Source organism: Morus notabilis, unplaced genomic scaffold (genome assembly GCF_000414095.1).
Source record: "Morus notabilis unplaced genomic scaffold, ASM41409v2 Scaffold1032, whole genome shotgun sequence".
Taxonomy (NCBI): domain Eukaryota; kingdom Viridiplantae; phylum Streptophyta; class Magnoliopsida; order Rosales; family Moraceae; genus Morus; species Morus notabilis.
Window position 1 is genome coordinate 154,287 of NW_010366892.1, and position 14,589 is coordinate 168,875.

The window sequence follows — 14,589 nt, forward strand, 5'->3', positions numbered from 1 at the left end:
AAAGAGTGGCAGAGAGGACGATAATGAAGCAAATAATGTACTTGGGTTTGAACTAATTTTGGCGTTTGAACTGATCAAAAAGTGTAGAAAAGATGGGGGAGTTCAGAAGCTTTCTAAAAGAGTTGGAAAATGTGAAGAGTCTCAGTATAATTATTAAATAGAGTGCTAAGGGAGTGTAGTGGTAAGGACTTTGTTAGGTTTTTTTTGTCCATCATCTCAAGATCTGATACTCTATATTTATGCATTACTGTTCTGCCCTTTACGAGAAATTAACTAAGTTTTTGCGGCCTCACAAGATATAAGAAAGTGAAAATTGATTGGATGATCAGTAAAAAATTATTTCAAATCCTTTTTACATATTTAATAGTTCTCAGAATTACTTATTATAGATGAATAGGTTAAAGAGACATGAAGTCCACTACTAGATTTTATTTTAGCAGTAAAAAAAAAATATAGAGTGCTTGACGCGGAGAGGTGCATGGGCTTGGAAACAGGAGAAGATAAGAGAGAGAGACTTTTTTGGTTTACATTTTCCAATCCGAATACCACTTCTCACCAATCAGTCTTCTACAGGAATACATAAACGTATTGGACTTATCTCTCTCTCTCTCTCTCTCTGAGAAATGCGCGCTTCCAAGGGCAATAGCGTGTATTTCTTTTCCTTTTTCAGGGTTTTACTCGACTCCGTCTTCTCAAAACACTATTTCAAAGGTAATTTATGTCATTAATACAAAAGGACGGCATCTTAATCACCCACTAAAAAAATTTTCCTCTAATGAGTAATCGCGAAGGTGCAAAGACACCTTTGTTTGCACCTAGCAAGCGAATTTATCGTTCATTAATAATTAAAGAGTGGTCTGTCCTTATCTTTTAAATTAACTCAAAGAGAAGTCGTTTGTGAGCGCCTAATTAATTAGAGAGAGAGAGAGATAATATTAATATGTCGAATCAATATAAGTCAGTTGTCAGAGATGCTAAGCTTAGATGATCAGGTTTGTGATCTCCAATGGCCAATGTGGTAGGATTAGGCGACTTTAAAGCTAAAGTCAGTCACCCCACTTGGTCTGGAACTGAGTAGTAGTGGTTGCCTTGATCAGATTCATCTCTCTCTCTCCTCTTACTCTCTCTCTCTCTCTCTACATTTGCAAATGGCTCTTCTGCTGCAATCCTCTGCTTTTTCTATAAATAGTTATGGGGCGAACAGCCACTAGACATCCTCGTCTATCCTCCACCGCCAATCCCATGCAATTTGTCACTTTTCTCCCATTCCTTGCATGCACTGATCACTCAACGTCACTCGCTTCATTGGGGGAATCCAATACTCAACGATCCATGCTTTCTGGCAACACGTGGCAATCCACCTGTGGCCGAAGTTCAATCAGCCTCGTTCGCCTTGAGCTTGGACTCTGTCGGGTTTTCACGCACCAACTTACTTTAATCTCGATGTAGGCAAATCTGACGGTTACTATTGGTCCAACGGGGAGAGAAAAAGTAACCAGCAACCAAAAACTACTAACGTGGAACTCTGTTTATTGCACCTTCTATGCCGGTTTTGGGCCAAGAAAACAATTGGGATTCTCGTTGTTCAAAGCTCCTACGTCAAAATTGGAGCAAAACTTTTTTTTTTTTTCATTTTTTAAGAGTAATTTGTATAAATAGTCTTTTAATCTTTTTAAAAAATAACAGTTTAGTCTTTAATTTTTTTTTTGATAAAATGACTCAATTTATTCAATAAATGACAGTTTAATCTTTTTTGTTAAATTCTGTTAATTTTTTAACATGGTACTGATCTTGTTAAAGAGAGTATTTTGATAAAATATCAAGACAAACTCTCATTCTCTCTTCCTCTCTCTCATCTCTCACGCTCTCTCTCATTTCACTTCCATATCCATGGCCAAAAGCTTCAAAGTCATCATCGTGCATAGTAAAATTTGGAAAGAAGCTTTATGCCTGAACATGTGTTGAACATTTGTAAAAAAAAAAAAAAAAATGCTTTGTTTTCCACAAAAAAAAAAAAAAAAAAAAAAAAACATGTGTTGAATCTGCAAACATTTATGCAGATTGCAGATAAACAAATCAACCCACCATTTTTTAACACCAGAACCAAAACTCAAAAACCACCTAAGGACCTTTGATGGTGCTTGGCAATGGAGAGCTGGGTTTGCACGACAGAGTTGGGCGAGACGAGAGGGGGCTCGCATTGAGGAGCGGACGAGCGGTGACGAGTGCTCGGAGACGAATCTGGCTTGTAGCGACGGATCTGCGGCCACGAGCTTCCCAATTCCCACTATGAGCAGTCCCCATCACCGTTCAGTTCTTCCTCGATCGGTTCAAAAGATCCGGTGCTAGGGATCAGTTCTTCGGCCGATCCGGTGCTGGACTGAGCTTAAGACGCTTCTCTTCGAGCGTTTCTGGCGATTTGGGAGCTGGACTTCGAAATTCCAGCGGGATTAGAGCCAAATCGAGCAAGATTTGGACGGGCTCTGGTGATTTCCGTGTAATTGGGGCTGGGCGTCACGATTTCGGCGCGTTCGAGGCTAGCTCTTGGTCTGCCGGTGTGGATAGGGGCATTTTCGTCTTTCCGGCAACAACATAGGCTACGTGGGTTCTCACCTTTTAGACTAACGGAAAGGAGGAGAATACACCTCTTAAAATAAATTGTGGGTCATTTTATAAAAAAAAATTAAAAATTAAACTGTCATCTTTTAAAAAAATTAAAAATTATTTGTGCAAATTACTCTTTTTTTAACATACCCTTTTCCAGTTTCTACCGTCGTGCCAGACAATAGACAACAGATAATAGACAACAGACAATATACAATAAACATTCTGTACTTAAAAACTTAGGTAGCAAAAGCGTATGCAAACCTACGTCAATAGGACACTTAAGGAATCTTAGCACTTTACAAGCCACAAAAACTCAGAAAATAATTTCAGGTATCATTTTGCTCTCCTGCATCCAAATACAGATCGTGAGTTCCTAAACCAAGAGGCGAACAAGATGACGCGTATGCTTCTAAACTCCTATCCAGGAAGAAATAATAATAATAATAATAATAATAAAGTTCAAATTATAGTTGAAATCCAAAAAATAAAAACCTATCCATGAGTTCTCCAGCAGAAAAAAAAAAAAGGCGTAAACATATTATCGAGAGAGAGGAAAAAAAGGACCATATTCGAACCAACCATTATAAGAGGAAAATCTTTACAGGACAATCGGCAACCATCCACGGTAGATTGGCTGTATAATGCTGGAATTAGCATGGTTTAGTCTCTCCTAGAGAGATTTTCTCAGCTATAATGAATTTGTGCATTGACATTAGAACGCAATTAGTACACGACCTCACAAAATTAGAATCGCCACACAAACTTTCGTATCACTGTTAGCGAAAAAAGAAATATTAAAAGAAGACTACAAAAGCAAAAGACACAAACAAACATAGACCGAAACCTTGTGGGTAATAAAGCCAACTCATCTTTTCTTTTGATGAATATTGAATACAAAAAATCAAAATAATTACACCTTATGAAGCAGAAATGATAAATTATAAGCTACATACATGACGGATGAATGTTTGGATTGTGAGCACTGTGAGAACATTCCGTCATGCAACACTAGGAAAGAAAACAAATGAACACGGAACACAACATTTATGCACAACCAAAACATCTACTTATCATAGAGAAAAAGCTCGACGACACCGGTTCTGGCTCAGGCTCAGGCTTCCTGGGGGGAAGATGCTTAAAAAAGGCCTTCACTGCTCCCGTCACACCATCTTCATTCTTCATGGCCTTGGCAATCTCAACAGCACGCTCTTTAACCTAGAATTATTGTAGAATATTAAATAAAGGTAACAAAATGATAAGCTCCAATCCAAACAATCAATTAAAAATGACAAATCGGAAAGAGAAATGCTAACAGGAAGCTTTGATTAATATCAATGGCTGATATTGGGTTACAGAATGAGACATGGGGATATTCGAGAGATCCCTTGCTCTCCCTAGACTATCTTCTCTCAGAAGTTTCACAAACTGAATAATAATCCCTTATTCTACCTCCGTTCTATTTTATACTCACTATCTCTTAATCCGCTCACCAATCCCAAGGCCTTACTAACTACTAACTACTTAACAAACATAACAAACCAACCGTAATAACAAACCACTAACCACTTATTATATTTATTACTAATTACTAACATAATCCTATCATTACTCCCCTCTCCAAGACACCTTGTCCTCAAGGTGTGGTCAAGTGACCGCAGTGGAATGACCATCTCCTTCCCATGTCGTCAAGCCCACCTTTCAAAATGTTGAAGGGCATCGCAATCCTTGAAGAGCCAACTACAACGGTGACAAACCAAGGTGGGAAAGGTGCCACATAAGTGTAATCGAGAGCAGAAAACCCATTGGAGCCATTTATCAGTCCACAAAACATAGAAATTTTAGTTTTTGGAGTTACAAACTCGGAAATATCAGATCTTCCATTTGCGGAGTGTCCAAGTCCTACTCCAATGAAATCAATTTCTCCAACCCCAGCCCCAGGAGTGCTGGAATTCCCAGACCCAGTCCAATTTGGGCCAAAATTTGAGGACCCATTACATAACTTGCTGAAATTTGTTCCATTTTCGCTGAAATTTTTAGGCCCAACCCCTATTGAGCCAAAAGTAAGCCCATTAATGTTGGAATTACGCAGCCCAGACCCAATCAAGCAAGAATCGGACCTGCCCACACCGGAAACACGTGACCCAGCTCTCATTTGGCCGGAATTTCAAAACTCAGCCCCACCGACCCCAGGTTTTGAGCCAAACTTCCATGCCCTAACCATAATATCACCAAAATTGAGTGGGTCGCTACTATACCGGCCGGCAACAGCCTCAACATCGCCGGAATCATGTGCCAGTCCAAACCAAAGCCAAATTGCCAATCCCAGCCTTAGCCGCGTCGAAAATTGTGAGCCCAGCCCCAAATGTCGCCGCGCGAGACCGCCGCTCCCCCTCCGACCACAGCCCACCGTCAAATAGCCCCTTCCGCCATGGGTCTTCGAGATCTGGGGCGATTTCACCTACACCAGCTCGCCTTCCCTCATCGCGAGCTCTGGAATCGCGTAAGCCGATCCAAATCCAGTTGGGATCACACTCAATTTCAGAGGAATCACCAGACCCGGTCCAAATCCGGCTGGAATCAGGCCCCTCCGTGTTGCAATCACGCATATCGGTCCAAGTCCCACCGGGATCTCCGAAAAATGTCTAACATAGGGCATACCTCTTGGAGAAAACAACTTGTCGTTTATAGAAGGTCCATACGACTTGTCGTTTAGTGTGGCAGCTTTGAGTAAACTTGCTGATTGGCTTCAAAAAGGCTGAATGTGAGGTTGCTGTCGTATCCAGGTGCTAGATGTCGTTCCCTTAGCCACCTTCAAGGCCATATTACGATCCTCCACCCTCTGAGCCAATTCAATGATCCGATTCAACCCACTCGGCTGAAGCAGACGAATATCCGCCCTAATTTTCGGTTTGAGTCCATTGATAAAGTTTCCCTCGAGAATCGCTGTTGGAATCTCCGTTAACGGAGCGACCAGCATCTTGAAGTCCCAGATGTAAGCTCGCACTGTTCCCTCTTGCCGAAAAGCGAGGAACTTCTCACAGTTCGTGCCCTCCTGCGACGGTCGGAAACGTTCAAGCTGCAGCGACTTGAATTCCAGCCAGTTACGAATCGGCCTACGACCATCCATCCACTGAAACCAGGCCAACGCCTCTCCATCTAAACTCACTGACGCCGCCTCTCCCATGCGATTTAGGGCAAAAAATCGCTCGGCTCGAAAAATCCAACCTCTGGATTCAGTCCTTCGAAGATCGACATTTCGATCCGCCTCGTCAAACCTCCAAGTCGGAGATCACCTTCTCGCTGTCCGGTTCCCGATCCACCTCCGCTGCCGTCTTCCGCCGTCCTCTTCGAATGGGACGAAGGTAAGTCCTCCAAAGTTCCCTTGATCCCCAGGCTCTTTTCCCCTTGGTTCCGCATTAATAAATCCAATTTTCCCAAAATTAACATCACGTTCTTCTCCCAGGCCGGAATCTTCTGTAAAACGCCCTTAACTCCGTCCATCTCCTTCGAAATTCCCTCCCACACCGCGCTCAACTATTCTTCCACATAACCTAGCCTCTCTTCCATCTTCTTGGCCGCCATCTCCAACTGCTCAAGATCGTTGCTCTGATACCAATTTGATAAGCTCCAATCCAAACAACCAATTAAAAATGACAAATCGGAAAGAGAAATGCTAACAGGAAGCTTTGATTAATATCAATGGCGGAAATTGGGTTACAGAAAGAGATATGGGGATATTCGAGAGATCCCTTGCTCTCCCTAGACTATCTTCTCTCAGAAGTTTCACAAACTGAATAACAATCCCTTATTCTACCTCCGTTCTCTTTATACTCACTATCTCTTAATCCGCTCACCAATCCCAAGGCCTAACTAACTACTAACTACTTAACAAACATAACAAACCAACCCTAATAACAAACCACTAACCACTTATTATATTGATTACTAATTACTAACATAATTGATAGATTCCAGATCAAGTGCCCTGTGGAAACGACAATTCAAGAAAAGAATTGCTAACAGAAAGCTTCGATTATCAACAATGGCGGAAATTGAATACAGAAATGGTATGGGAATATTCGAGAGATCCCTTGCTCTCCCTAAAACTATCTTCTTGAGGAAGTTTCACAAAATCAGAATTATCCTCCTTTATTCTACCTGTCCTATTTATACACATTATCCCTAAATCCCTCATCAATTCCAAAGTCTAACTAACCACTAACTACTTGCTGACTCAGCCTCGCCCTCCTTCCTTTCACCAGAACAGTCCTTGCGCCTCCTTCTAACATGTGTAACGCACGGGGGGTTTATCATTACCCCCACCCCAAAGACGCACCTTGTCCTCAAGGTGGAAATGGGGAAATTGGGCATTCACCACATCAAACGTTTCCCAAGAAACATCATGCTCTAGCAAGTCCGCCCAGCGAATCAACACCTCCAAATCCGTGTGCCCGCCATGGAGCCGTTGGTGCACCCCAGCAAGGCCGCTAGTTCAACCTGGAGTTCCAAGTCGCCTGTCAACTGAGGGGGTAACTGGGAAACAGCGTGGTCCTAGCCCACTACTCGTCGGAGTTGAGAAACATGGAACACCGGGTGTATAGCTGCGTCCGCGGGCAAGGCTAAACGATAAGCCACAGGGCCAACGCGTTTAGTAACCTCATAAGGACCATAAAAACGGGGGCTTAACTTTTCGTTGCGTCGCCGAGCGAGCGAGACTTGGCGATAAGGCCGAAGCTTGAGGTACACCAAGTCGCCCACGTCAAACTGTACATCGCGTCGTTTATTGTCCGCCACAGCCTTCATTTTCTATTGAGCACGCAAGAGATGAAACTTGAGGAGATCTAACATAGCATCCCGGTCCATCAATTGCCGTTCCACGGACTCCACAGGCGTCGCACCGACCCCATAGCGTAACAGCGGAGGAGCTCGTCCATATACGACTAGAGATGGGGTCGTCTGAGTGGCAATATGAAAGGAAGTATTATACCAATACTCTGCCCATGCCAACCACTTATGCCACTGCCCCGGCTTGTCGGAAGTAAAACAACGTAAGTACGTTTCAACGCATTTGTTAACGACTTTAGTCTGCCCATCGGACCGGGGGTGATATGCGGTGCTGCGGGAGAGTACGGTGCCCATCCGTTTATGTAACTCTGTCCAAAAGTGACTGAGAAAAATGCAGTCCCGGTCCGACACAATGGTGCGAGGTACGCCATGTAGACAAACCACCTCTTGGATGAACCGGTGGGCCACTTTCTCAGCCGAATAAGGATGCTTGAGGGCAACAAAATGGGCATATTTGCTGAGTCGATCAACGACCACCAGAATAGTGTCAAATCCTTCCGAGGGAGGCAGTCCCTCAATGAAATCCATAGACATGTCTTCCCACACTTGCTTGGGCACAGGCAATGGTTGTAAGAGACTGCTAGGAGCCAAAGTAGAAGCCTTACATCGCTGACACACCTCACATGCTACCACATATGAACTCACATCCTTCTTCATGCCTGTCCAATACCAGTCCGCAGCCAACCGGCGATAAGTCTTCAATTCCCCGGAATGCCCTCCTAGCACGCCATTATGATAAGAACATAACAGCTGCTGCACCATTGGGGACTTCGAAGCCACAAGGCCCGGAAAGAACAACCGCCCTTGCCTAATTGAGTACCCGGGGTGCGTTGCAGTGTTATGTTGTAAATCCGACCAAATTCTTGCCAACCGTTCATCCTGTAACACTTGTTGGTGTATGGTCTCAGTTCGGATCACGGAAGTTGCTGACAAGACACTTAAAGTGGGGTTGGCCTGGCGTCGAGACAAAGCATTGGCCGCCCGATTCTCGACCCTCGGACGGTATTGAATCTCAAAATCATATCCCAGCAACCATTTCTGATGTTCAACATTCGCTAGTCGCTGCTCTAATAAGTATTTGAGGCTCCGCTGGGCAGTTCGGATGATTCCAAAAAAAAAAAAAAAAAAAAAAAAAAAACACTAGAATTACCTTGGGATCAAGCATAAAATTAATTGCCTCAACCAACTTGGGAAGTGAAAACTCATCAACTGGGATGGGGGAAGGACCTACTCCTCTAACATGTACTCGTTCTCCCCAGAAAGGTTGGTCCCCAAAAAAAGGAACAATCGTCGTGGGACACTACAATACGTAAAATATTTAACAAATCAAGAATCAGGCAGAAGATAAATAACAAGAAACTGAAAGTTCTGAAACATGACTGGTTGTGAAGCCATTACCGCAGCTTTTAGACCCGCAGCCGTTGTTCCGGCACCTCCATGATGCACCTAAGAGCAATGCATTAAACCATAAGAATTACCCTATAGATTTTAGAAAAATAGAAGACTTGGCAGGGAAGAAAAGGTTTGCAAAGAATGTTAACCTAATAACTAAAACAAGATTGAACCAAAAACCCTGCAAATCAGAAAGGCCAATGACGCTGAGCACATATCAGTTATCTAACTTTGTTTAGGTTTAAATGAGAAGACCTAACTATTGACAGGATAGTTAATATTTGCACATCATGAGTCTGTCAAATAAATGAGGAATTCATTTTGATGAAAATGTAGGCAGGCAATCAAAGTCTTAACCGTAAATTACAACTGCAGATTTGGAAGCCATAAAACTAAAGAATTGAGCCTTACCACAGCCTTGCATTGTAAAAAGAGCCAGTCGTGAGGGCAATTATCCAATAAATATATGAAATCTTTGGGTTCGGCCACTGGAAATAAGAGAAAATCAAGTCAAGATTATCAGTATGACAGGTCGGTTTGAGTTGTACTAAGATTACTGTATCTGATAACTCACAGTTCCCAAGACCGCCCCAGCCTTTGTTAATTATGCCTCTTTGTCCCGTTCTTTCAAGTGCTTCTACAATTATCTGCGTCATTTTTTCGGGCTCTTGAACAGGCTGACAAGACAAGGGAGAAAAAAGTTTCAACAAGATAAACGAGACGGCAAGTCCAAAAGGCTGAACATAGCTAGAGTCTCCTGTCAACTATAAACACAATGAAGTCATGAATCACAAAAGGCAAATATTTACAAATCTTCTTTGGAGGAAAGTATGCAGAATCTCTCGTTGAATTCTATTTTAGATATACGGACTAAAGAGTATTATGCCATCTTGACAAGACCAAAGGGTTGGTAGATAGGTGCTAAGAATGGTTGCTTTAACAAGACAATTAAAATAAGAAACTCACAAGACTACCAAATCCAATATAAATAGGCTTTTCACCAGCTTCAAGCCATTTTACAAGTTCCTCAGGAGGTTCATAATTTGATGCAAGATCAAGGAAGCAGAATCCCACTACATCAATTTTTGGACCCCAATCTGCAAATCAATTAAAGAATACATATAATATATGCTTCCTTAAATGACAGAAACAGCATGCTAACGGGGAAGTACACACACATCATACATTTGAAAGGTAATGCACCCACCTTTCGGTTTAGGAACAAGGTGGGGACTCCATATATATCCATGCGGAATATCAGAATCTGAGCCTTGTGAACCACTTAAATATGTGACAGGACGAAGCTTCAACTTTTTCTTGCGAACATCATTAATCATGTCCCGTATTCCAAGCCAGATCAAAGAGTCCACGATTTGATATGACAGCTGAAATAATATAAGCATGAGAAATATTGTTAGAAGTAACCATGGATCATGGAAACGAAAATGTTACAGAACTGCAATAATCATATACATGACTATAAAAAGTTTACAAAAAGTAAAAGATCAGCAGACTCACCCTATATCCAGCTGATTGCTTGACACGGGATAAAGGATGTGGAAATTCACTAGTTGGCCTGTTAGATATGGATAAAACATATGCAGCACAGAATTTAAATTCCAATTAAACTATATGAAAGTACGATCAGATTGAATCTAAAAAAGAAGACTATCAACATATTACTCCAGAACATAAAATTGATTCCATTACCCAAGAAAGACTTACGTCCATGGCATTGTGAAAAATATATGAATTGGTACTTTCAGTGCCTCTGCCACATGAGTATGACCTAAAGAAGCGTTTATAATGATAAGAAAAAAAAATTACACACGAGGAAATGTAAAATGAAATCTGCAAGGTATAACTTTGAACTCCAAAATTACAGTTGACACTAAGACACTCAAATAAGCTTCAAAACCACGTAAAGATGAAAACTACACAAAGGATCCATAAGTAATAAGAGCTAACCATAGGCTGGGGGGTTTGCAATGATTGCCTCTGCTTTAAAGGGAATGCCAGAATCCATATCAGGATCCTTACAAGCTGAAAGTAAAGAGTATATGATATCCTTCATTTGATTTCGTTGAACAGGAATTTCAGATGGCCCTGAGGGCAAGAATCCTTTGTTTTTAACCATATCTGCGTGGCAAAACAAAAAACAAAAAAACACACACACTAGAATCAAACTACTTTTAGAAAAATTCGAATAGAAGACCACTCTCATTATTTGGCAAATAGTTCAAGTACACTCATGCCAAGTGAATGCATAAGCATATCTATGTAAAAATTTGAATGCATTTATGCACCTCTTAGAGAGATGGAGCATCAAAAGTTCCAAAAAGCATATGCTAAAGCAACGAATTTGAACCAACCATACATGAAGGCAAATCTCAATTAATGCTTTTCAAAAGAAAATATGACTAAGTGCTCGAAGATGATAGACTCATCAAAATATCAGTAGTGGCCAATGTTTTTTCTATCAACAGTTGAGACCAAATAAATTAACAAAAATGGCTTTGATTGGTACTTACAACCAGCAAGAACTTTGGGGTCGCCTCCTAAAGGGTAAAACTCCAACCCAGCGGTCAAGACAAACTCTTTGAAATTTGAATGAGTGGCTAGTCTAACACGGTGGCCATAGTCCTGCATGCAGATGGTAAATATAAATCTTAATCACCATGGTTAATGGAAGAAATTTAAATATATATATAGAGATGTATATCTAGGTCTTCATTCACATATTACCGTAATTACTGACAAGTGAAAAGCAAAGATTACTCATCTATAATACAATATATGACAAGATAGGAAGTATGCTAAAATAATTATCACCTGTAACCGTTTGCCAATAGCAATAAATGGCTGAACATCTCCTCGTGTGCCAACAATAAGCATTACAATCTGTAGTGGGGGTAGGTCCGCTGCATCAAGAGGCTCACAATCAACAACTTCAGTATGAGTTTGTTTGGGACCAAGGGATAGGGGTTCAACATCTCCAGGAACTTCAAATTCCACAGTTCCATCATCTTTCACGGTAGCTATTCTGTTCAACAATTTGAGCTGCAGAATTTTAATTAGTTAGAACTTAGGAACGTGGGTTTAAAAGGATGAATTTGTGTCTTAATTGCTCAAGGCAACCTAAAATGATAAAAATATTTATAAAGAAACACCACAATTCTCCATTTTCACTTCAAATGCAGGATTTCTAGACCACTTCTGTTAAATTAGACCACGCATCAGTGTATTTCACACATACACTACAAGATGCTAACTATGTGTATGAAAGAAATGCTTGCGTTATTTTTAGATGAGCAAAATAGTTAACTAACAATTTTAACCTGCTACCCACGTCCAAGAAATCCTTTATGACAAGGTATAGACAGTTGCATGGGCCCAAGGTTCAACAAAAATAAAAATAAAAAACAGATAAAGCACAACACACCACTTCATATCACAATCATACCAAGATTTTACGAGACCAACCACAAGGTTAACACTCAACTCCTCTTCCTTTTCCCCCTGTTTGAAATGGACACAATGCCTCTAACAAGTAAAAATACCCAAAAAATAATAATAATAATAATAATAATAATAATAATAATAATGATAAATCGACAAGGCCTGGGAATTTGCAAATCATTAATTCACGCGTTAAAACACAGATTCTGGCAGTTAAATATGTGCAAGAGTAGTACATTTCTTCACATTCGGTGTGCCTAAACAGGTTAGCTGCATTAACACGCAGAGAGCGTTCCTTCGAAACGCCCGTTAAGTAAAGGGAAATTTCGAAAAGGAACGTGTAACAAGTAACAACAATTTTTAGTTTTAGTACAATATAAGTTTTTCTTTCCCCTAATTGTAAATAAAACTACAAGATAAATAGATAAATAGAAGTTTAATCACTCCTATAATTACCTTCTGCTGAACAGGGATTTTGTCGTTAAAAATTTGTGCTGCCTCTACGGAACCTATGTTGTGATGTCTAGACCGCTCAGTTTTTGCCCTTTCCAACTTAAGTGGACTTGAATTCGACTCGAATTTGTCAAGATTCGATATTTCCCTCGGCAATGTGTTTGTCTTTTGCAAACTCGTACCCGAAATTCCTGAATTAAGAAAATAAAAACAACAAAAGAAAACAAAAACAAAATGTATCATGAGTGATAAGAACGGAACCAAATAGTTTTGACACAATGCTAAGAGAAACGCTCTTCGTGTATCACTTATGGCGAAATAAAAGCTTCGTAATAAGTTTGAATTTCAACAGCGTTAGTTATATTCCACAGTTCACTACTTTTCTCCACAAGTCACCTCCAAATTGAACACGAAATTCAACGAATTAAAAACAATTTTCATTCTCTCGCACTTTCTCACCAACCAAACGCAAGTTCAATTGAAGTCCAAAGCCGACAAACCTGGAGAGTTACTGCCACCGTTATCGACGGAAGCACCACCTCCACTCGCCTCTCCGCTCTCCAATTCCAATCCATTACCGGCACTAGCACCACTGCTTTCCACTTCTCTTGCCTCCCCGCCATTCGTACCGACGTTCTCTCCCTCGATTCTCGCCGGAGCTTCGCCGGAATTCTCAAAAGATACGCGACGATTCTCTGGCGGCTCCGTCATCACGGCCACTGATTCCGCCAAGCTTTCCCTATGGTCCTGATCCAGATCCGTATAAAAGCTTCGAGACGAAAAAGCAGAGAAAGCGTAGTGATTTCTGGTTAGCGCATCTTTGGATTCTAGGGAAAGAGATTGGAAGGAAAATTGAAGGTTTCCGACCAAGAGCGAGAGATTCTGTCTTCACAGAATAAAAGGAGAGGATGTTGAAACGAAGAAAGAGAAGAGGAAGAGAAAAGTAATTGAAAAAAAAAAAAAAAAGGGCACGTTCGACAAAGTGGGTGAGGGGGTCTGTGATGCCGAATTCGGGACAGGCACGCAGCTTCTCTTGTGAACTGTATTTTTCTTTGATGTGCGGAGCTGTTAATTTTAAATTACGAGTTGTTTGTATTTGTATAAGTACTGAAGGGGAAACATTAGCAAAAAAAAAAAAAAAAAAAGGTACTGCGGGGGAAAAATTAAAAGAAAATAAATTACAAAAAAAAAAAAAGGAAAATCACATGGGCAGCGATTTTTTTTTTTTCTTTTTTTCCTTTTCTTTGGAGGAAGATATCTGGCGCGAATCAAAATAAATAAATAAAAAATCTATCTGCCGCGTAAATGATTATATGCGTTTCATTTCTCCCTCCCTTTCTCTCTCCTCGTTGGAATATAATGTTAATCATAAATTTGAGACGAGAAAAAAAAAAAGAAAAATTAGATTATCTAGGTCATTACGCAAATCTTTCTTTGGAATGTTTGGCTATATTAGGTCCCGTTCATTTCGCTGATTCGAGTTTAGAATTTGAGTTTTACTATAGTAAAAAGTTCTCACAAACAATCACATCTAACTTTTTTACTACAGTAAAAAGCTCTCACATAAAATCACATCTCAACTCAAATTAAAAACTCAAATCAGCGAACTAAACGGACTCTTAATGTTTCTTATTCTTGGATGTACTATTATTATATTATATTTTTTTGGTCCAATGGTCTCATAATTGTTTGTTTATTGTGTGTTAATAAAAAAGGAGGTAGTTGTTTCAACACCTCTCAGTGTTGGTGATATCCTTCACTTGGTCGAGTCGGTTACTATTGGTGTTGGTTGTTTGGTTCAGTTAATTTTAGGTTGCATAGATGTCCTTTATA

General features: G+C 40.6%; 1 protein-coding gene across 2 annotated transcripts; it reads right to left on the reverse strand.

Annotated features, from left to right (window-relative positions):
• Positions 1 to 3,450: 3,450 nt before the first annotated feature.
• On the reverse strand, positions 3,451 to 13,592 carry LOC21398286 (sterol 3-beta-glucosyltransferase UGT80A2). 2 transcript variants are annotated; one of them, XM_024174296.1, is made up of 14 exons: positions 13,257 to 13,592; positions 12,760 to 12,947; positions 11,677 to 11,904; positions 11,376 to 11,487; positions 10,813 to 10,983; positions 10,570 to 10,633; positions 10,363 to 10,420; positions 10,052 to 10,229; positions 9,811 to 9,941; positions 9,419 to 9,521; positions 9,256 to 9,332; positions 8,851 to 8,898; positions 8,603 to 8,752; positions 3,451 to 3,822 (listed from the first exon to the last, which is right to left on the reverse strand). In XM_024174296.1, exons 1-14 carry the CDS (start codon positions 13,465 to 13,467, stop codon positions 3,652 to 3,654), a joined length of 1,890 nt encoding a protein of 629 aa, XP_024030064.1. In that variant the 5' UTR covers positions 13,468 to 13,592; the 3' UTR covers positions 3,451 to 3,651. The 2 variants fall into 2 exon arrangements, with proteins under 2 accessions (XP_024030064.1, XP_024030065.1); XM_024174297.1 differs by lacking the exon at positions 8,603 to 8,752.
• Positions 13,593 to 14,589: the final 997 nt, after the last annotated feature.